Source organism: Anoplopoma fimbria, chromosome 5 (genome assembly GCF_027596085.1).
Source record: "Anoplopoma fimbria isolate UVic2021 breed Golden Eagle Sablefish chromosome 5, Afim_UVic_2022, whole genome shotgun sequence".
Classification (NCBI taxonomy): domain Eukaryota; kingdom Metazoa; phylum Chordata; class Actinopteri; order Perciformes; family Anoplopomatidae; genus Anoplopoma; species Anoplopoma fimbria.
This window is the reverse complement of record NC_072453.1, coordinates 1032109-1056216: the sequence shown is the minus strand read 5'-3', so window position 1 is coordinate 1056216 and position 24108 is coordinate 1032109. Positions and strand designations below refer to the sequence as shown.

Genomic DNA, 24108 nt, shown 5'->3' with positions numbered 1-24108 from the left:
GGGCGTTTTCATTTTTTGGGGGATTAATTCACACGTCAATATATTTTTTTCTGAACAGATGTTTTTGTCATGAATGCTTTGACACATAACGGAAACTTTACGTTATCAAAAAGCATGGGTATTTATTTGTTCATTTTAATGGGTACGACGACGACCCACAGCCAAAAACACGAAAAGGAGTTGATTTCACTCTGTCAATTGACTGCCAATACAGTGGAGCCCTGTCTGAGTGGGTGCGCACCCACTTGTGCTAGAGCCACATGTGTGCGCGCGTGTGTGTGCGCGTGCGTGCGTGTGTGTGTGTGTGTGTGTGTGTGTGTGTGTGTGTGTGTGTGGGCACTCTGGGACAAAGGGAGCATTATACATGCAGCGTAGGGGTGAGAATGCATGTTAAACGCTGGAACACTCGTTCTCTAGAGCGTTGTCATATGCGCAAGCCTCCTTCCCGGGTCATATGATGAGCAGCAGTGATAGCGAGGAAGATGTTTGGGAGTTGTTCTCCAACGATGTGTTAATACAATCGTGTGTCGTTACAAGTCAACGTGTGTCATCCATACAGCGTGCTGCTCTTTAATGGTGTTAATTGGTGCAAATCTAATGAGATTCCTGCTTTTTTTTTTTGTCAAATCCTTATTCTGTCCTCAGTTTTAAATGATCAGAAACTATGGCCAGTAACTGTTTGCGTTGTAGTTATGTCCAGTAGCAGATTTGGAGCCACAGATTTCTATGAGCCCTCATGTCTGTAGTGTAGCCCAATGCTATGTTAATGCTCTTAGTAGATTTACATGGGAAATGCTGCATTATTACCAATACCTCAATACTGTAGATGCTCCCAGGCCCCACTGGGCCCCCATAAATCTTCAAGACCCAAATAATCTCCTCAACCCCCAACTATCTACATTTCTAAATAAGGCTAAATCTTTTCATATCTTTGTCTTTGTAAGGTTAATTTGTGAACTTTGAGAGCCCAAAGGTGGAGAAAAACATCTCAGCCCATCAACGACTGAATTGTGTTTAAAAAAAAAAAAAAAAAAGGAAAAAAAGACTTGGTGTTTTTGAGTTCAAAAAGCAGTTTAAAGAAACACCTTTTGTTAGACGCCTCCGGTGTTAATGTGATTTGCATATAAAGAAGAGGCTGTTTGTAACGGGGAGCTCAGGTGATCCTCATCTCCTTGCAGATGACATCCATCCCCTGCCCAGAGCCCGTCTGCAGGGCCTCTTATGCACAGTGAGCGCCCGCATCACAAGACTGCATGTTTACTGGCCTGTCATCAGACACCCGACTCCACAATCAGCTGAGGTATCAATAGATGGGCTCCCGATAAGAAAACCAACCAAGCAAGAGAGCGACAAAAACACGTATAATACTTGTTTTTAGAATTTAGTATTTTTAGGCCATTAACATTTACTTGTCAGAACAGTTTGAATGTTAAAGGAATAGTTCTAACCCAAAATAACAAATTGCGTCTTACTGACTGGGTTAATCAACATAATGTACAGACCTTGTTGAGAGCACGTGAATTGCCCCATAAACGCTAATGTCAGACTTCCGCTGATCAAAAAGCCAGCTGATCTGTCTTAGAGTATTCCCTTATATTCCCTTATATATTCCCTTATATTGTCTTAGAGTATTCCCTGTGTCATTCCATTTTCTTACACATAACTTAATTTCTGAACTTATTAGTTTTGTTTTCTTTGTATGTATGGATTACTTGGGTTGTTACTGACATCTGGTGAAAATTTAATGTCAATAGCACCTTTAGAAATATATTTACTGAGAAAAATGGTGACGTGTTCAATACTTATTTTACCCGCTGTATATATAGCCATACTTTTTTGGGGGGATTTCTGTAAGATCTTCTGCAAGTGCAGACTTGCACGCAGTCTTGTGTTCTCATTTATTGTTAGCGTGACTTGCAATTTCTTTCAGGTCAATATCCACGATTACTTTTCTTCTAGTTTTTCTTCACTGTCTTTTAATATTTGTCCCTTCAGAGACCCACTCTCCGTCAGAGCTCGCTAAAGTTTCGTCTCATCTGTTGTCAGGTTGCACAACCAACTCTGCTCCCAGCAGACCACATGACAATAAAAACCTGTGCAATACAACACACTGTGCAATAATAGTTATAATAGTTTTTCTGTCTGTAAATATAATATTTCAGTTATTGTTGTTTTTCTTATTGCTTATTTATAATACTTGTTTTTTTATTTCATTTTTTCTTTTTATCTTGTATTTCTTTTACTATGTCTCTTGTGTGCACTTTACCATATGCTGCTGTAAGCCTGCAAATTTCCCTGCTGCGGGACTAATAAAGGATTATCTTATCTTATCTTATCTTATCTAATCTATTCACAAACAAAGTGTAAATTGCCATCAGGGAGCAGTGGTTGACCTGCCATTACATGGATTAAATTTGAAATTGACAATGGGTTTGAAGCTGGAGACAGTTTGGGAAGCCAGGGTGAAGTGTCCATTCTGTCTCTTGACCCTGACCACTGAACCCATTTGCCTCTCTGGTAACAGATCATGAATATTTATTTTATCATCAGTGAGTATACCCCGGTATGCCGTGTGATAGTTCATCTAGTCTCTCCTTATAGACAGTCATGGAGTTCTTAGTCCCACATCCCCTGAGAGAAGGACTGAGGTTATTAAAAACAGCTGCTGTGAAGATTGGAAAAACAACCTTGACACTAATATCAACTGTTACTAACTTGCCCATGAAATGTGTCTGTACACACACACACACACACACACACACACACACACACACACACACACACACACACACACACACACACCCACACAGGCTGTTGCAGTTTTTTGTTTTGGAGAAGGCTGGCGATGCACACCTGTTGTGCAGAGAGCTTAAATGACTTTCACAATGGACAGATGCTCTATTTTCCACTGGTATCACTGTAAGCCTGAGCAGGTCTTTATCACACACACACGCACACACACACAAAGCAGGATTTAGTCAATGACATCTCCATTTCAGCCCCAACTCTACTATGCACACACTCAAAAGGCTCGATGTCATAGATGGTGACGACTGTGGTCCTTCGAGCTGAAGCAGATGTCAGACTGGCTAAGAGGAACTGACACTTCTGTCTCCTGCTGCTGCCATAAAACAAATCAACTCATCATTACCTCACTGGGAGTTTCACAAGTTCTACAGCACTCGTGTGAATTCCAGCGCTTCGATTAATAAATGCCCTGTTCCTTTTCCCTCTATTTCCTGTCTTTATCTGCAGAGGTACATCGCCTTGGAGGACTCCCAGGACGGCGAGAAGAAGGATCTCCAGTGTCGACTGGTGATGTTGGAGTCACACACGCGTCAGCTAGAGCTCAAAGCTAAAAACTATGCGGATCAGAGTGAGTCCACAGTCACTGGTTTTTACTACACACACACACACACACACACACACACACACACACACACACACACACACACACACACACACACACACACACACACACACACACACACACACACACTTACAGGCCAGATACCCTGTGAGCAGCATCAACAGTTTGCAGGTCTTGTGACTGTTTGTTAGCCTGATGTGCCAGAGGGCAGATGGACTCTCAGATGGTCCCTGCTGAATTGAGGCCATAATTAACATGCAAGGAGTGTTTTCTGCTAAATAAACATATTCCCAGCCCAGAAAGGTTCTGTTTGGAGTAAAGGAGGATTTTAGGGAGCTAAGTTTCTGACCTCCTTGTAAGCTTTATCTTTTTTTTTTAAGTAGCATTCTGTGTTTCGAAATCACAACAATGGCTTAATGCCGAAAACAGTCATGTAAAAAGTGACCGATCATTATGTATTTTTCTGAGCTAAGAAAGACATTTAATTGTCAAGGACAGACTTTAGTCTCTCTGAAGTCTTAAGAGCGTGGTCATCAGGTCATCAAAATATAACCCTCATGATGTGGGCATGACTGCACTGTTGACAGTGTGTGACTGCCTGTTTGTTCCACCACAGGACTGTAACATACGCCTCATTCATGCTAAGGGAAAAATTGAGAGTTCTTAGCAAATGTCTTTTTATTTCTTGCGATGGGACACTTCCTCTTTTCTGTTTGTGAGTTTCACCCCGTCTATAATGATGTTTGTGGACCGACTTGGCAGCAGCGTGAGTTAGTTCACGTATCTGGGTTTGATCATGGCAGTGGAACACATGTGGGCAGATTATAGCTAGGGTTGGTAATCTTCTTCAAAAACATTTTTTGTTATATTTGTTGTTGAAATTCTCATTATATCCCGACAGCAATCAATAACTGTAATAAAATAATCCGGTAACTGTATTATGCCAGTCCAATTATTTCATTCGGCTCGATTGTATGGCCTTCCTGCAGCACTTTGCTCTCTCCACACCAACAATAGTTGTCTTCGTTGTTTAATTTCATTACAATCATTTTGGGGGAGTGGCTTTAGAGGGAGTCCTGAAGGGACGGTCTGCCGTTGTTGCTGTCTTTAAGACTTTCTTGCAATGATTAAGAGACTTTTGGAGCTAGTGCTGTTAGTTGCTTTTTGTGGGAGTTGGCAACAATGGACTTTTGATTGGATCATTTAAAAAAATCTAGCGTCTTCTTGCTATTGGCTCAAGACTACCAACCCTAGCTTTAATCAATAATAGAAATAAACTGAGTTGTGACCCTACCTGGGACTTTAGAGCTACATAGTAAGCATGAGTCTTAGTCCAGCAGACAGGTCAGTAGAGTTCAGGAGGTGTCTTTGCAAATTTCCCCGCTGCGGGACTAATAAAGGATTATCTTATCTTATCTCTTATCTTTACATCCATGTTGCTGAATTGTGGGCAGCATATAAAAAACAGTGTTCAGTGTTGAACCAGTGTGGACACAACCTAGCAATCACTTGATTACCTTCAAATTGTATATGTATTTTAAGTTTAGACATTTACCAGAAGTTCAGCTCTTTCGGTGGGACATATTCAGGCTTTTCCTGTGGGGCTTTCCTTGTAGGACCACTTCCTTTTAATCTTCACACATCTGTATCTGACCTGGGTTATTTCTGCTCCACTCTTTAACCACTAGTTCCTCTATCAGCCCTCCCATGAGCACACTGAATCACTGTTTACATCATCCTATGCAGCTGCTGTTTGTATTGTTGCTCTTCATTGATCAGGTGGTTTTCTTTTTCTAAATATGTACTCTGCTAACACCCGAGAACGGAAAAAGGTTATTTCTGACTGTCGTTAACTGTGCTGCAAAGCATGAAGTATGAAAGGTCCTGAGAATAAGTGGTATCAACTCTCACTTTTATGGATTTGCAAGGGCCTCTGTCTACCTTTTTGTTAGAGAACAATCAGTCTGGCTGTGATCTGAAAACACACACAAGACTGTCGGACTGTTTTGACTACAAACTGATGTCACCTTAGAGCCACAAACAATGGACTACGACTGTGGATGATGGTTGCTCTGTAGAGAAAGGTGGATTGTTTATAACCAGTTTTTCTTTTTGTCATTTCCATTCTTCACCTTGAGGTTGCTTTTATCATTGCAAACCACATCAATTAAAACGAAACTTTTTAGACCACCATAATCAGAGACCGAAGGAGCTGATATGTCGTTAAGCACAGATTTAAGTGTTTGTATAGTTATTGCTGTCAAAATCACATCAGACGTTTTGTGAAGTTGAATGTTTGATTGACATTTTAAAATGGCTTGCTGCTGATTGTTTTAATGAGTTTGATCCCATAGCTGAGTGATTCAGAGAGGTGAAACGTTCCTGTCGAGGCTCTTTGCTTGTTGAGGGGTTTGTTGATGCATGGTGGCCCTCCTCTGGCTCTGACATGTTATTGCAGATGCTTCTCTACCACCTCATCCAGAACCACATAATAAAATGATACAACATCAACAGTTTGAATAGTTTGGACCATGATTTGTCAATGAATTTCTGAATTTATCATAGTTATTTCCTATAGAACAATTGCAGTTTTGCGACCATGCGGTCAGTAAATCTTGATCCTGTGGCTTGTTTTAATCATATGTACTCTAAATAATTGTTTCCCTTTTCTTTCTTTTTTTTTTTCAGTTAGCAGATTGGATGAGAGAGAAGCAGAACTCAAGAAGGAGTATAACGGCCTTCATCAAAGACACACTGAGGTAAAAAAAAATGTGTGTTTAGTCAACAAGGTTGCTCACCTGTGCATGTGCTTCCACACTTGTGCATACATACAGTGAGTCCTTTATCAACCCAATAACCAATAATATCTATGTTCATTTATAACATTCTATTCTAAGATAAATATATAAAATAATACTGGAATATATTAGAGGTGTTCACTGACTCAAATTGAATAATCACACAAGGACCTGTGTGGGGAAAGACCCCGAGAATCTCTGTGTCCTACTGAGCTCTGTGGCTAAAATGTTTGTTTAGCATTTCACAAACTCGCATTGTAATTTCATGTAGTGTCCAGAAGGAAGTTGGTCCTGGAGGAACTAATCCAGCTGTATTACCTTTTAGCTGTGATTGTGGCCACGTGATGCCAGTGAGCTTTTCAAAAACATCCAAAAGGGGAAACAATGAATGTGTGAATTAATTGAGTCATTTGTTGCCACCCTACTCCACATACATTATCTGCGGAAAAATGAGAAGCGGGTTAAGGTGAGACTGATGTTGCCCTTTTTAGAATTCCCGATGAAATACAGTAACGGTTGAACAAAATAGAGGTGTTTCCATTCTCATATGTGCTGTCTTTGTCTTCCCAGATATATATTTGTATTGGCCTTTTCCCCAGGCATGAAACATGGCCAAAACCAGCTGACATGAAAGAACAATCATAAGTTACCCAGAGAAACACATCCCTGAAGACCTCCTTTTTCTCTCGTAGAAGGGCCAAGGGGACTTGTAAACCTCAACTTATTCTACTCTGTTTACTGGCGGACTACAGCCATGCGTAAAGCCTAGCCTATACTGCCAACCACTGGCGAAAGTATGCAGCCTAGTTTTTGGCTCCAAACCAGTTGATGGAAATGCGCCTAATTGGCTTTTAATTTTTTTTGCCACATTTCAAAAGTTCGATTAAAATTAGCTGGAAAATTGAATTGAAACACGACTAATGAAAGGTTGAAGAGAGAGCTACTTTGATGGCTGAACTGTAAATGATGAGGAATGGAGTGGGCTAGTTGAAGATGATTTATAACATGAATCCTGTTTCTGCTAAGCCGTTGGTCCGCTTTGGTCTGTTCTACATTATGCATCACTAACAGATGCTCTCAGGCCTCAGCAGCCAACTGCTGATCTGAATAATGTTGAATAGAGAAGCTGTCACTGACACACTGTTGCTACATCTGCATCATTTATTGTGTATCTAACCATCACAGCTATGTCTGGACTAAAAATACTTAATGCGAGTGGCTGTTAAAGATGGTAGGAGTAACATCAAATATACAGTAGTTTGGAGAGCCAAATACATATAATTCAGTAGTGGATTAACACCAATTTGTACCATCAACATTGCAAAATGATTGTACAAAAAATCATCAATATTAGCCACGTCCATGATTCTCTGTCTGCTCCACACCTTCCAGATGATCCACAGCTACATGGAGCACCTGGAGCGAACTAAACACCAACATGCCGTCACAGCAGCAGAGCCCTCAGAGGCAGGAGCGTCAACCAGAACACGGTGAGACGCCTTCTCACTCTATGCGGTGTTTGTTCAACCTCAACATGTGTGTGTTCACATGAAACCTACATCATTTGTCAGTCCTATAAACAATTAGACTTCAGATCGAAAAATGAAAGCTCTGGTCTTAAGCCTTTTTGTTTTCTTTAATGATCTTATCCTTTCAGATTTTTAAACTGCAGTTTAATCAGTGTCACAGCTCTCATTATGGATCACGATTTTGAGTCAACACAATTTTAAATACTAATTGTTAGATCAGTAGATAGAAACCTATAGTAGTGAAAATTAGTGAAATTAGTAGCTGAAGCTGTTTTCTGACTAAACAATTCAGCCAGTGGACCGTTTCAAGGTGGTCTAGGATTTTCTTGATTATATGTAATAGCAGTGTCTGGCTTGTTGTTAGATATCAACACTTAATGCAGGTAAACGTTATGAATAAAATGAAACTCAAGTGCATTTCAAGTGCAAAAATCATTGCACTTACCCTTAATAGAAATTGGATTTCAAGACTTTACAAGGTGTATTTGATGTCTCCTGGTTCCGTTACCCCTGTATTGGAGCAGCTTTAACCACTGCGAGATCTCCACCCACACACAAGCGACTGTAAAACTGTGCTGAATGATGATATTGGGTGTTTGTAGGTTAAGAATAATGTTGTTAGAGGACTTTGACGTGAAATTTTAATGAGAAGTGTGGAAGGGAGATGTGTGCTGTGTAGATCAGGGCTGTTGGTTGGCTGCTGTCAGAGTAATCTCCTTGTACTGAATGGTGAGCTTGGTGGTTGATTACTCACTTGCAGATTAATTCTACTGTAGGGGGCCGGGAGGTCGGCAGCTTCTTAAGTTTAATTTGTAGGAACTTGTTTTAACTTTGACATTTGTGTCAATATGTTCTAGTTACCTTGACTGTAAGTGTGTGCTTACTACCATTTGTACGAGTAGATGCCATTGGAACTATTAGAACTATTTGTCTTCTAAAACTTTCAACCTAAATACTTTGGAACGGTTTCATTGTTATGAACAGAAACACATTTCAATTTAATTCATGTTGAGATAAGATAAGATGAGCTACTCCTTTATTTGTCCCACAAGTGGGAAATGTTTAATGGTGATGAATGTTGATACCACTATACCTTTTAGGAATAGTGTGATTTTATTCAAATTGCATTTGGACTTACAGCACTTACAGTGTTTATAGCCTACATTTCCATCAATTGATCTAAAACACTTTCAGAAAATGAAGTAGTATAATATAGAATAGTAAATCCAGATAGTTAAACATACTTATCTAAAGCTGACTTTTAATAAGTAATTCAACATTTTACTGTGTGACACAATCATATCAGAGTTTTATTGGCCCACAGCTAATGTCGGTGGGAGTAATGGACACGATACGATTGTTTTATTGCCACAAATGGTCCACATCTGTAGATATGCATCGATGATACAGTCCAATTTGATCATTTATAGCAAGTTATTTCGCAGTCCCTCTGCCCTGGACCAAACTCTGAGAATCCCTGTTTTAATGTACCATAAACTCTAAAGCCCCCATGCATTTCCTAGCCCCTACTGTCCCCCCTGTTAATGCAGACGCACTGCCAGCCTCCCTCCCTCTTTCTCACACACACACACACACACACACACACACACACACACACACACACACACACACACACACACACACACGCACACGCACTTTTTGATCAGGCCCCCTGTTTTGCAGCCAATAAGCTGCAGCCTGAGAAGAGGCACATGAAACGAGCTGCCTCAGCACCCAAAAGAGAGATGTGGGGGGGGGGGGGGGCATAGTGAGAGAGGGAGGGCGTCAGAGTGTTCTAGACTGCACAGGGGCAGCCGCGTCGCATCTCGCCAGAGGATAGGAAGCGTGGAGGAGGAAGGAAAGCATTATAAGCTGCTAGATGAAGACACTGGAGGAGAGGAGCTGCTGTTCCTGCCAGCCCGTCCCCGCTCTCTGTGGATGATCCACTGCCCGGCTCTTTCTGCTGCCGCTCTGCTTTTAATCAACCGCTGCTGCTGAAGCCACTGGGATTACTGTTTTGTGAGCGCTGTGACCTGCTCTCTGTCTGCCTCACAATTGAGCTGCGGAACACATCGGCCGCTGCGCTGCTGCTGACCGCCTGCAGGACCGATACAGCATCTTTGACCTCCGCTGTAGATACACTGACACTGGTTATAAATGTCCAATCGAAGGTTTGCCAAGGTTCATTTTGGGCTTCAGTGACCCCCACCCCACCAACACCTCTTCTGCAATCATCACCTGTGCCCCCCCCCCCCCCCCCCAACCCACTTGTCCCCCGTTGAGGCACTGGGCCATGATCTGGGGGGGCCATGAGCCCCGGGTGTATGCTGCTGTTTGTTTTCGGCTTCGTAGGGGGAGCGGTGGTCATCAACTCTGCCGTGCTGGTCTCTCTGTCAGTGCTGCTGCTGGTTCACTACTCCGTCGCCACCGGCAGCTTACCTGCCCTGCCTTTCTTACCCTCCTTACCCAGAGCCAGCAGGTATAACGTGTGTATGTGTGTGTATGTTATTTTATGTTTTATGAATCAGTTTATCTTCCTTGCTGTGATGTGTGCCTCTGTAGCCGCTGCCAGCTTGTAGCCATGTATCTGCAGCGTTGCTGCCATGTGGGTGCAATACAGTCAGACAGTATGAGACTGCACTCTAAAAGTAGGTCAACAGAGAGATGGGGGGGAAAAACGGCAGAGTCATATCTGGAAAAACACCATAGCTGTTTATGATTATTCTCAGGATTTAAGTAGCAGGTTTTCCAAGATGAAATACTAGTGGAGGACTGATTCATGAGCATGAGTTGTTGTTGTTTGTCTTCTTCACCCCCTCAGTTCAAATAGTAAAAGGCAGCATTGGTTACCATCAGTGGCCTGCATGTGACCTCTTCCTCTCAATATGGTGGTGTGTCCATTGTTTTTGGGCTGCTGCCTTTCAGCGCTGCCTGTCTGCTGCTCTTTTCAGTGGCAGCCATTGTTCTGCTGGACCGTACATTTTTTTTCACACCTAACCACCGGAGGGAGAACAGTTGCCGGTGTGCCCCTGATCTGATGCAGAGGAGGGTGTGTTCCTTTGTGTTTACCGAATATTATTAGACTTTCAGTTGTGAAATGGGAGCGTGAATATTAACACCTCCATGCAAGAGGGAGCTTGTTTTATTTATGAGAGCCAGAGATGGTGACAGATATTTGTCCATAGTCAGTTGTTGGCTGACCTTCTAATACCACACATACCACACATGTTACATACATCTCCTCATGGAGACGGATACAAATGGATTTGTGTTGTTACCTGAGCTAATAAGTGGGAAGGGATGGAGTTTATGAGGCAACCACCTTTATTTCTCTTCTTTCTCTTCCTTTCCTAACTGATTACATTATTCTGCTAAACCGCTTCCACTACGCAGTAAAATGGACAGTGAAGGCTGAAAAGGTTTAACTACCTGCTCATTTAATTTAGCGAAAGCAAATGAAATGTTTAATCTGTCACTCAAGTTATTTTAGGCTTTATGGAAAGGATGCAGTAGCTGTTGCACCAAACTTCATTCATCACTTCACACTAAAGCCTTTTCTACCTCTGTCTCTTTCTCTATAGGAGCATCATCACAACATGGAGAGTGAGGGTATAAATGTTCATAATAATGAGAACACATCCGACCTGGTTCATAGTATAGAACATATCCCATAGTGTGCACTGTTTAATGCACAGTATAAATCACATGTTCTTGCACCACGCTGTTGTCGGGACGGCTCTCCTTAACTCCCAAAGGAAGTCTTTATGTTTTCAGGCACACCAGCAGTGCGGCTTTAGGGTTGGCGATGTTGGGCTGTGAGCTGGACAGTCCAGCACTTTCAGCACAACATTTTGTTCCCAGATGATGTATCCTACTGACTTTGTTTGTCCCCAGTCCTTTCTTCGAACTTGGCCATCATTGTTGACATTTGCAGCTTCAAGTAAAACGTCCTGACTTCTATTGGATGGATAGCTTGGACATTTAGTACATGTATTTATATTCCCTTTAGGATTAATCGGAATAACTTAGCAAACCCCTAACGTTTCCGTTTTGGAGCCATCATCACAATCAACATTATTATTTGTCCATAACTTTCCGTCATGATTAAGCACCTGCGAAACTAATGATGTCCCATCGGCCTCGGCTATGCTTTGTGTTTAGTGCTTAACGAAGATGGGGACCACAAAACACTACGCTACACACTATATGTCAGCATTGTTGTTGTTGTTGGCATGGTGACCTTAGCATTACGCTCAAAGCAATTTAAGCATCAGGGTTGCTCATTTCCCTTTTGAATCATCCCTCCTTCCTTTTGTCTCTGTATCCAGAAAGGAGCGTCCCATCTCCATGGGCATTTTCCAGCTTCCTGGGACTGATGGTATGACCTCTGACCTCCAGAGGGAACCTGTGGACACCCCTTCTGAGCCGTGGAGGTTCAACAACCTTAGCCACCCGCGGTCCAACACCAGCCTCAAGGTACGACACACAGCTCCCCACACTCGCTCAAATCAGTCCCGCTGTGAAATCTGGATTAATTTCAAAGACTCACTAGTTACCGTCTGAAGTTGGCTCGTAGTGCTTCCCACGGATCAGACTGGTGACATCATCCCCAGTTCACTTAAAAAGAGGTTGTGGAAAAACAAAATGCAAACACTCAATGCCAGCACCAATGGAAATGGTACATTTCTATTCAGAGAGAAAGGATTGTTCAGTGTGTCCAGAATTTTTAGCAGCAGCTTGTGTGTGTAACGGGGTGGCTTGGAGCCCAGCGAGCAGAGGAAGTGGTGCCATTCGGGGGCCTGCCTTTAACCTCAGGGGAGGGTGGGAAGGACAGAGTGTCTTCACATTGTTGCTGTTGGAAACCATGCTGCAAGCAAGGCTCCATCATGAATATTAATGATCGCCTAATAAGTATTCATTTGCCATTATTACACTTGTACAGGGTCGGATGGAAAGTTTTGATAACCTTCATTTTGACTGACGTTATCAGGAATTGTATTAGATTTACTTTATAACTGGCAGCCACAGTGGTTGATGACTCTCACCCTGACTACTGGAGTACAATATAGGTGTGGCAGTACTTCTTTCTCACACAACTTCTTCTCAGAAGCACCAGGCACCCTCAGTGCAGATATACAGCGGGGCCTTTGTGTTTGGTCCACTGACTTGACATTTTCCAAAGATTTACAGTCAATGATCCCCTCCCTCTCACCATGTGAAGTGGCATGTTTGTGTGTGTGTGTGTGTGTGTGTGTGTGTGTGTGTGTGTGTGTGTGTGTGTGTGTGTGTGTGTGTGTGTGTGTGTGTGTGTGTGTGTGTGTGTGTGTGTGTGTGTGTGTGTGTGTGTGTGTTTGGGAGGGTTGGGGGAGAACCAGCCATTATCAGCAGAGTAGCAGTGGAGGGAAACTTTCCACCTATTGGCTGCTCAGTGCTACTGTAGAAACAATAAGTGCTGCAGGAATGATTCCTAAGACCCAGAACAGAGTGAGCATTTTTGCACATTCATTTCAATCCCTTCGAAACCCATGTTTTTTAACAGGTATTTGGTTATATGCCTGAAAAAATGTGTGAGTAAAAACACAAGCTTAATAGATTTAGATTAGATTGTCAACATACTTAATTTAATGCAAATGTTTAAGTTTTACATGTGTTAAAACAGGCGGTTGCAAGCTAGTGGCAAATATGACCACAAAACGTCATCACGCTGAATACCAGTTCTCCACCAACTAGTTTGTTTATAGCTTTGCCGATTGCATTCACGCTTCAAATTCATAGAAAGTGATGTTCATTTGGTAAGATTATCTTGCTGAAATAACCATACAAGTATCATAAACTTCTGTTTGCAACAGAGCTTATTTCCCCCCAATAATTCAAAAGCCAATGAAAAACTCCCATTGGATTTTTGTCCAGGGAACCAGTGCCATGCTAATTGCCGGGTTGGCTTAAAAAAAATACATCTTCTCTGCAGCACTCTATAAAGTGATGCTGGCAAAAAGGAAATAATCCCATCAGTTTTCAAAGAGATGAACCAGACACAATAAAAGGGAATATATTTAAGAAAAAACAGTATGGACAAAGCTTTATTCTCTCATATCATCTCACTTACTGTCTGTGAAAGCTTGTCTGTTTTCAAGGTGACCAAGGGATCCTTCCGTGTGGATGCCTTGTTGATGTCCTGATTGATTCCATTCTATCAGGCCCCGTGCTATTTATAGAACTGAAGCCACTGGCATTAACGGATCAAAACAATGCAGGGATAGAAATTCTGCGTGCCACAAAGAGCTGCTTAGAACTAATGAAACCTTGTGTGTTTGATTAGTGCTGGATTTCCTGTTCATTTTCATTCATGCAGCCTTCGCCAAGCCGGTCACCTTGTGTACTAGAAGTACCCATAAATACAACACAGTTCACTCACGGACGTCAGGCTTTCCCAACAGCTTTGTCTCATGTTCTTGACCACATTCAGATCAGTGACTAAAGGAAAATTGTTTTCCTGTTTTTTTTTTTGTTTTTTTTTAGGTTTTTGCTTGAAATAGAAAGGAAATAAATAGAAAGGAAATATCAATGAGCAATGTCTTTTATACACCCTCAGTTTGAGGGACAATCCTCCCCAATCAGAGTGGAAGGTGAATGTTCTAAGGAGAATTTGCCCAATCAGGAGGCTGATCAGGACCAGGTAGACCTGTCTGTCACTCATGGAGAAACTCTAACCCATGTTATTGTGTTGAGTAGTTGTGTTGCGTACGTTGCTGTAGTGCTATTAAATACAGGGATGCTAACACAATGGCTATACTGCACAGCAAAAAAAAAAACTGCATGATGCTAACCTGTTCCCTTTCTGTATTTCAGCTGACCTCAAAATGATGTTGTTGGGGTTTTTTTTGGCATGTCTTTGCAGTAAAAGTACATCTATAATTAATAACATTTAAAAGACTGCCTTCCATTTAGGTGAATTAGTGGCTTACTGAGACAGATGATGCAACTGAGCCATTGTTAATGACGTTTTTTCCGCTGTGCTCTCCCTTGTATGACAAGTCATAATGTTGGCTATGAAAAGGGTTTATTTGAGATGGATCAGAGGCTTGTAACTTCTTATAACTGTCAGGATTTACATGCATATCTTAAAGGTAAAGTGTGTAGGATTTAGGGGGATATATTGGAAGAAATGGAATATAATATTCATAACTATCATTTTATTAAGAGTTGTTTTGTTTTTGGTTATCTTCACATCTACACAGGGGGTGATTCCTCTTCACAGAGACTGCCATGTTTATACAGTAGCTAAGAAAGGCCAAACCAAACACTGGTTCTAACGAGAGCCTTTTCACTTTTTTATGATACCTGAAGGCCACCGTAGTTCTCTGACACACTTGTGAAACTGCTGTGACATGAGCCGCAGAGTACAAAACCGTGGTCTTTGAAAGGGAGGAGTTAGCTGAAGGCTATTCAGCTGGTTGCAATCTGCAACCTCACCACTAGATGCCACTTAATCCTACATACTGGCCCTTTAAGGCTGTTTTGACACTTAATCACAGTTTTGTTGTGGTTGTGCATTGGCAGAATGGATATGATTTGTGTCCTGGTTGCATGATGTGCTTTGGTTAGTGTTTGTGTTGGTTTTAGCTGCATGGTAAGGTGCACACTGTTTGACACAGTTGGTTTTAACATCTATTATTTTGGGCTTCATTATATTTAAAGAGAAGAAATGTAGTTTTTGAGGTTTCAAATAATCATTAAGTTATAAACAATCAAAAAGTGTATTCGACTATAGCCTTTTTGCCACTGCCACCGGGGGGCATTTACAGCTTAATAAGCAAATAAACACATATTATTGACTTGAAGATAATATTTTTAACTCTTGTTAATCACTTCCTCCTCCTCTTCCTCCATCTAAAGGATGAAATGTCCGGTTTCAACCGCGCAGGCTCCAGGTCCAGTACTCCGACCAACCAGGGAAGTGTCTCCAAAAGTGGAACTCCTGTGTCCTCGCAAGGTGGAGCGTCCAAATCCAACACCTCCACGTCCTCTCAGGGTGGTACAGCTCAATCAAACACCCCCACATCTACACACAGTGCTAACTCTCAGTCCACCACGCCGCTCTCTCCTCATGATGGAGCGTCCACGGGAATGAGTCTGGCGTCCAACCTGGGCGGAGGGTCTGCCTCTGTCAGAGCCCTGTCTACTGCTGCCTCCGATGTTGCCATGGAGTCTTCGGAACAGCAAGTTTCAGACGGGCTCCACAAGAACCTGGACCGGAGCAGGGGAAAGCCAGAGAGCAGTAAAAACATTTCGGCAGTGCAGGAGGGACAGCAGAGTCAGCTTGGAGGTGATGGTCAGAACTCTGCCTTTACACTACTCAAAGATGATGGCCAGTACTGCTGTCAAAACACATGTCTGTCATGTTTTCACATTTGAACATTAACTACCACCTGTTTGAGTGGACTGGCTCGCTCATATTTTTATTTATTCTTTCATCTCTGCTGGTTGTATTAGATGGAGCAGACAACCGGGAGAAGTCCGAGGTTCAGGCCATCATAGAGTCCACTCCTGAGCTGGACATGGACCTCGATGGCTTCAGAGGAGCAAGGTACAGGACTCGTGATTAAATGTTTTATCATCATCTAACTATAAAGCTAGGAATCTCTTTCTGTATCCTTCTCATATCTCGAGAACCGTTCATCCGACGTACTCAGCACTTCACATAGAGTCAAGCATGTCGTCCGCAGTGCACCTTTACAGGCTGTGGCTCATTGACTGCAGTTTACTTTTGCTGCTGAATGCAGGATAAACTAACGTGGCAACCAAACTCTTCTTCACATCATACTTACTGTAAAATGTGAAAATGTTAAACAATATAGTTGGCATAGGTCTATATGTTATCCTCATGTTTAAACAATATCATGTCTCCCCTCTCTATCACTGGCTCATTATTGTGTTCTTAATAGTTTTTGGACAGCAGTGGGTCTCTATGTCACAGAGGAATAAGAGGGAGTACCTGTTGGTAGAATCAATTCATTGTTGATTTTGGTCTTTTCATGGTCTTATTGTTGACAATAAGAAAAACCTATTAAGAATAACAGTTACACATTATAATTCCAGTTGGTATCCATTTGTACCAAAGTGTTTCAAAGTGGTGTTCACATTTATTATGATGGTAATATTTTGCTAATTAGTCATATTGCAATATCATTCCTCCTTTATCCTGATAATCCTCACTTTCTCCCGTTCTTCTTTTACATCTTCTCCCCCACGACCTTCTCTCTCCATCACAGCACTCCAACTAAAGGCGGCGTAGAGAATCTAGCATTCGACCGCAACACCGACTCTCTGTTTGCGGAGCTGTCGTCTGCAGGCAACGACCTGATAGGAGACATGGACGAAGGAGCCGACATGCTGGGTAAGAAGCCTCCCTGACTTGATGTTTTAATTTCATCAACATCTCCACTTTTACAATCTGTTATATTCACTGAAATCGTCTTCTCCTTTGGCTGTCGGGGTTTTATCTTCCTAACAGATGAGTTTTCTGGTGTGTATCAATAGATTCCTTGAAGATCTCATTACCAGCTCCTTATTCTCGTTTATGTGTCCTTGATTCCGTGTTCAGTTTCAGTTCCTTCTGTGACTTTCTGTTGAGTGCAGAGTAGTGAATAGTGCTTCTGTGTTGTTAAGGGCAGTAATGCCATAGACTAGAGATTCAGTTCAAATGAGACCATTTAACTTACTCACAGTCTCATAAACCTCTTCCTCATTTGTTGCATGACTCTCAGACTACAACTTTCTAGGTAAGACTGAGAGTGTAGGATAGACATAAGAAACACTTCTTTATTGATGTGATTATCATTCAATGAAATGTTTAATTTCCCCTTTAATGATGGAATGTAACCGTCTGTATTCACATTACGGGTGATTATTTTCAGGTATGGGTCGAGAAGTCGAACATCTTATCCAAGAGAACGCCCAGCTGCTGGAGACCAAGTTAGTGCTTAGTATAATTTATTTTTAATTTATTTTTAAAGCCATCTCTGTCTCACATGCTTAATTAAAAAAAAAGAAAGACAAACGCTTAATGGAAAAGGACTTTTAACACTGAAGAAACTCTATTACCTTTGCAGAAATTGCTACATTAGTGGGTCATATTACCCTTCCTATTTATTCTGTATATGCTTGTTGTCATCATTTCTTGCTCATGAACTTTGTGTTTGGCATAAGCACCCTGCAGCCATTTTTATTTTATTTTAATTTAATCTTTATTTAACCAGGTAAGTCCCATTGAGATCAAGGATCTCTTTTACATGGGAGACCTGGCAAATACTAGCAGCAACACATACATTTGAGTAACCTTAAAAATGTAATATTAATTAAACATTTGCAAACACTTTATTTGCTCATTTTCAATCAGCCACTCACGTGGAAAGGACTCAATATATTCAGGCATGTAGACATGGTTAAGACCATCTGCTAAAGTTCAAATCAAGCATCATAATGAGAAAGACTTTAGTGACTTTGAAAGTGGCGTGGCTGTTGGTCCCAGACCGGCTGGTTTGAGTATTTCAGAAACTGCTGATCAACTGGGATTTTAACGCACAACTTTAGGGTTTTACGGAGAATGGACCGTAAAAGAGAAAATATCCAGTTCTCTGGGCCAGAATGCCTTGTTCAGAGGGACTCTGAGCCTGAGGAGTGCCACCCAGAGCATGATTTAAAATCATGCTCTGGGTGGCAGAAATCAATGCACATCAAATGGCAATTGAAATCTTTTTAATAGTAACAAATCCTCTGTAGCTGTAATTGTAACTGTGATTAAGTTTCATCAGTTAGAGTCCTTTTCCAGGAGGTACTGCTCCCTCTTGGTCTACACCCCGCCGCACTTTATTCTAAAGATTGATATTGATCTCAATGCAATTTTGAGAAACAGGACATTGCTGCCACCCTGTGTTTAATGACGATACCACATAAAGAATGTTCATGTTTATATGCATGTTTATTTGTTTCCAGAAATGCTTTGAACGTGGTGAAAAATGACTTGATAGCACAAATGGATGAGCTGACCTGTGAGAAGGAGGGCCTGCGAGGTGAGCTGGAGGCTGTCACTCAGGCCAAGTCCAAACTGGAGGAGAAGAACAAAGAATTAGAAGACGAACTCAAGAAGTGAGTTGCTTTGGCTTCAAAACTTTTATATAAATACACATACAAATAAATAAAACCATATATATATATATATATATATACATATATACATATATATATATATATATACATATAGCATCTGAGTATCTACTGTATAAACGTGGTTGCGGACTTGTATATTCTCTTGCAGGATTCGAGCAGAGCTTGAGGAGGCCAAACAGAAGGTCAAGAATGACAATGAGGATGACGTGAGTCCTTGATATTTGTTTTGATCTGAGAGTGATACACTTGTATGGAGTAGTAGCAGTATGTTGAAACTGTTTTTAAGTATTTCTAAATTTGAATATTTCTGTGTCAATGAAGCCATTAGTGTTCCCTTTCAAAAGATCATATTGATCATCTGAATTTAGGTAAAATGCCCATGAGAGCATGTGTCACACATATTATATTCATTAGATAGTGGTTTGGTGATCTCATGCTGGTGTTGTGCCTGCAGAGTGATGTGCCTACAGCTCAGAGGAAGCGCTTCACCAGGGTGGAGATGGCCAGGGTCCTGATGGAGAGGAACCAGTATAAGGAGAGGCTGATGGAGCTGCAGGAGGCGGTCAGATGGACAGAGATGATCCGGTAAGACAGCAGGAACGGAGGCTAATGGGGGGCAATATGAAGTACTATAGGGCTGAAAAAATGGAGGAACATCTCTAGTTGCAGTTTTTCTGATTTGTGGGCTGGATGTCATTAAAGAAGATTTGATTGCACCAGGCAGAATGACTTTGTATTGGTTGTTTCTACATCCATAGGTCTTTTCAGTTAGAGAGAAAAGTCAAAGTAAGATTTCTATCGAAAAAATAAGCAATTTAGCTCACATTTATTACATTAATGCTATGCTGGACATTAGTCAATGGTATTCTCATATAATGATGAAATTCAAAAGTGGAGTTGTATACAGTGGTTGAGGAAGAAGTACTCATCTCCCTTTACTAGAAATGCAACAGTCTAAAAGTACTCCATTATAAATAACACGCTTAAATTCAAAATGTTACTAAAGTAAAAGCAAAGTATTAGCATCAACATGTACCAAAAATAAAAGTACTCACTATATAGAATGTCTCCTTTTATGTGTTCTATTGTTATCGAATATTATATTATTCTGTTTGTTGTAGTTTTTTCATTTCTGAGCCAATTTTAGATTGATATACTAGTAGTTAGATTAAGTGTGCAGTACTGCATCATAAATATCATGTGATTTTTTTAAAATTATATTTTTATTTTTATTTTTATTTATTTTTATGTAAAAAATAACCAGTAACTAAAGCTGTCAGATACATGTACTCCAGTAAAAAGTACAATATTTTCCTCTGAAATGCAATGGAGTAGAAGTTGCATAAAAGCATTTCAAAATTCTACTTAAGTGCAATACTTAGTAAATGTACTTGGTTATTTTCCACCACTGGTTATGTAATGGCTGCATAGTGTCATATTAGTAATGACATGTCAGACCCTTTTTGATATCTAACTGATGGCATCTAATTAGTTGAAGTTAATATTGAGTTCATGAGTCTTAAGGTAGTAAGCCTAACGGGGTGGCCTAAGTTTAATTGGTAACTCAATATAACTCAATTCAAAACCTGACGTGAGGCGTTCACCTGGACGGTCTATGCAGTCGAAGTTTTGTCTTGTTAAGTCTTTTTATGGACAGCAAAAAGACAAAGCCCACGACTCCTTATTTTTTTTACAAACATCATAAATAATACACAGAGTGATGTTTCTTCCCCCACAAAACCATCTTTGGCCAAGTGTAAGTAGAACATTACTACAAATGCATAGAGCATATTAACCAGACAAAGCCAAGATTTAGTTTTTGTTGTGTTGCCAAAAATTGCACTCTTTGAAATAAAAACAATTAATGGTTCAGTCCTAATATCAAATATGTGTGTCATACGACTTTGTTATGATTTGATCATGAAATACTATTGGAATTGAAAACAGTTGCCCGTTTCCCTTACTTTGATCCTTAACACACCATCCACAAAGGTGAAATACAAAACTATACTATAAAAGCAGAACTGGCAGAATATGGTTTGAAGTTTGAAGTAGAAATGGAGAAACTGACTGTATAACTACTTTTAAAGCATTCAGTTTGATTTAAAGTGAATTGTCTCTCTCAGGGCTTCAAAGGAGAACCCAGCTCTTCCAGAGAAGAAGAAATCCAGCCTCTGGCAGTTGTAAGCCCCTCTTTTCTTTCCACTTGAGCTCTCAGATACGAACCACAGTGCGATTGCTGTGTTATTCATGCGTTTCATTTTGCTTTTCTTTTGTATTCCATGTTGTGTGGTTGTTTTCTCCAGGATGTAGGTAAATCTTTGACATGTTAACGGTGTCTATCTTGACTGGCTTTGGATGTTTTCATCTTGAAAACAAACTCTGAACAGAGGAGAGCCGGACAGGAAAGGGTGGCTCTGATCTAAGTTATGGAAAGAACCCTACAGAGAAATAAAAGCTTTTCCTTTAGTTTTAGCAAAATCATCTAAATATTCAACTATGATGTTGAAAATCTTTTAGATAATCCTAAACTACGCTTTCTTTTTCTCACAACACAACAAACTATGACAACACAGCACTCCTTAAGTCACCTATAGCGAGATTTCAGAACAAGACTTCTTTTTGAGCTAGACTTGGTTAGACGCGATAACAAAAAGACCAGATCAGGTAAGAGGTTAAGAAAATAAAAAGTCATTTCTCTGTGGGGTTCTTTTCATAATGTTGTCAGACACTTAAACCAATCTGAGCCCGTCAGTAGCAAAAGCGAGCACTTTTGGTGGACGTACATTGACTAGGTGGGAGTTTGCCCCGATCTATTACAGTCCGGCCCGTTAAGCGGCAGGCGGCTGCAGTGCTCTCACTCAATACTGGACCAATTTCAAAAATTGTTGTCCCCATTAGTCACTTTGATACAAAAAAAAAAAAGGAAAATTGGATCCAGGTCAAAAAATACCGACACAGCGTGACACACAGCTTTTGAGAGAACTGAGATTTTGACAACTCACTAAGAGAAACCAAATCTGAAAGACTTAATCTCTGTGATCTGATCCCGGCTCTCCTTTGTTGAGTTTCATAAGGAATGAGTTTGGTTTGGTTTGAAGGAGGACATTATTCGGGGCAGGTTTTTAGCAATGGGTGTGGGACAGTTGTGTTCAGAAGAGGAGCAAAATCTGATAACTCCACCATCTCTCTTGCCCTGTTTCTGTCTGTCCCTCCCTCTATATTCTTCCTGATGTTGTGATGTCCGTGTTCAGGAGGTGTGTTGGGAGGGTTAATATGGAGATGGGGGGGAAATGCAGGAATATGGGCGGAGCAAATACACTTACAAAGATAAACTTAGCAGAGCCTTTTTCTTATATTTAAGTTACAGGCTTTAAGTATCTGCTATAAAGATATTTATTTCAAACCCGTTTAACACCTGTTGCTGTATATAAACTGTTAAATATAATGTAGTGAATACCGTGTGCTCTAACTGTAGACTTAAGGGGAAATGAAAAGTGTCATTGTCCAGTTTTCCCCTGTGTTGTTGACTAACGTCCTAGTCGGTGCACAATATTAACCCTGCACTCAAGTGTTGTGGGCGGGGGGGCAGCTGCTCTGGTGCTTTGCTGTTTAGGAGACAGGTCAACGGGGACATGCATATCAATGTCTGCTACCCGTATGAACTGTGGCATGGTGTGTTGGCATGGAAAAAGGATCCTATTTGTACCCTTAAATGTTGAACCTTACTTCTGCTGCTGGAGCTACTGCTTGTGTCCACCCCTCTATACGTTTGTCTGTGTGCTTCTTTTTTTCCCCCCTTCCCACTTCCCCCACCCTTACACTTCTAGTTTCAGCCGTTTGTTCAGCTCGTCGGGCGCGGCGGCCAAGAAGCCGGCGTCGGAGGCCCCGGTGAACGTCAAGTACAACGCACCCACCTCTCAGATTCAGCCGTCCGTCAAGAAGAGGAGCACCACCCTGCAGCAGCTGCCCAGTGACAAGAGCAAAGCCTTCGATTTCCTCAATGAGGAGTAAGTCAGTCAGGGGAACGATTAAAGGGATAGTTCGGAGGTTTTTGAAGTGGGGTTGTATGAGGTACTAATCCATATCTGTGAAGTACATGCAGTAGATGGCTGTATGGAAGCCCTCACTTCCGTCAACCAACATGTTTAATTAGCACAACTTGCAGAAATGTCTCCAACAACATTGACACTAACAAGGTAAAATGGGTTTGGTAGACTTTGTCATGAGGTAACTTTCATTGCTAGGCGTGTGTCTAGGGTGAAAGGATGATTCAAATCAAACACTTGAATTAAGCAAACAAAAACAATCATTTTTAATTACAAAGTTCGTCAAACTGGGAACTTTGACTTTCTGAGGGTAATTTAACACCTATAGTTGGGTTCAATTGGACCATATCAAGTGGGAGAAAAATATATATTGGTGTACTGTTGGATCACTGCCACACATTTTTTTTTTTAATGGACTCAATAAACTCATGAAGTACAAAAATGTATGTCAGTTTCAAGCACAGAAGCTTTAACAGCTTAACATTTTTAATCAGGGAGAATACCCGCGCTGACATGCATACGCACTGATTTGCTTAAATAGGTTTTATATATCTATATGGCCTTATACAGAGCATTTAAAAGATGGCTTCCTGAACAGACTTCACGATCAGCGGATGGATTTATTAGTATTACCTTTTGAAATCATGCTGAAATCCCATATCTGCTATCTGTCCCACAGAGTGGCAGCTGATAACGTGGTGTCCAGGCGGGAGCAGAAGAGGGCCCAGTACCAGCAGGTCAAAGCCCACGTTCAGAAGGAGGACGACCGAGTGCAGGCTTACGGCTGGAGTCTGCCTAAGAAATACAAAGTAAGGAGATGAGCACAAACACTGTGGCAGTAGCACTTCTTGTCCTCTGTTATCAATTCTACAAATTGTCTGTTATCCTTCAGGTGATGGTGGAACTGTTGTGATTTAAACTTGTTATAGAATCAAGCTGTAACGCAATGGTGCTGTTTGTAATTCTTTCAGGCCAACGGTGGTCAGACAGAGAGTAAGGGGAAGAATCTACCTGTTCCTGTCTTCCTCAGACCACTGGATGAGAAAGATGCTTCTATGAAGGTAGAACCTCCAGCTTGTTAGTGGATAATATCTGTAATTGCATACAAAATGTCTCGTTAGCTTTTATCCTCAACATTTAAGGGGCATGGTGAAGCACTCAGGGAGAAATGGAATATAATATAAGCTTTGTTT

General features: G+C 41.2%; 1 protein-coding gene across 2 annotated transcripts in view; it reads left to right on the top strand.

Annotated features, from left to right (window-relative positions):
- Window positions 1–24108, top strand: part of spag9b (sperm associated antigen 9b) — a 38106-nt gene that overhangs the window by 5465 nt on the left and 8533 nt on the right. For both annotated transcript variants that reach the window (XM_054598412.1, XM_054598411.1), the window contains exons 2-16: window positions 3256–3376; window positions 6059–6129; window positions 7561–7658; window positions 12026–12173; window positions 15594–16023; window positions 16191–16284; window positions 16970–17094; window positions 17615–17672; window positions 18693–18845; window positions 19015–19072; window positions 19321–19451; window positions 20993–21049; window positions 22697–22876; window positions 23595–23724; window positions 23887–23976. In XM_054598412.1, coding sequence (XP_054454387.1) covers window positions 3256–3376; window positions 6059–6129; window positions 7561–7658; window positions 12026–12173; window positions 15594–16023; window positions 16191–16284; window positions 16970–17094; window positions 17615–17672; window positions 18693–18845; window positions 19015–19072; window positions 19321–19451; window positions 20993–21049; window positions 22697–22876; window positions 23595–23724; window positions 23887–23976 — 1944 coding nt within the window. The remainder of the gene's footprint in view (window positions 1–3255; window positions 3377–6058; window positions 6130–7560; window positions 7659–12025; window positions 12174–15593; window positions 16024–16190; window positions 16285–16969; window positions 17095–17614; window positions 17673–18692; window positions 18846–19014; window positions 19073–19320; window positions 19452–20992; window positions 21050–22696; window positions 22877–23594; window positions 23725–23886; window positions 23977–24108) is intronic.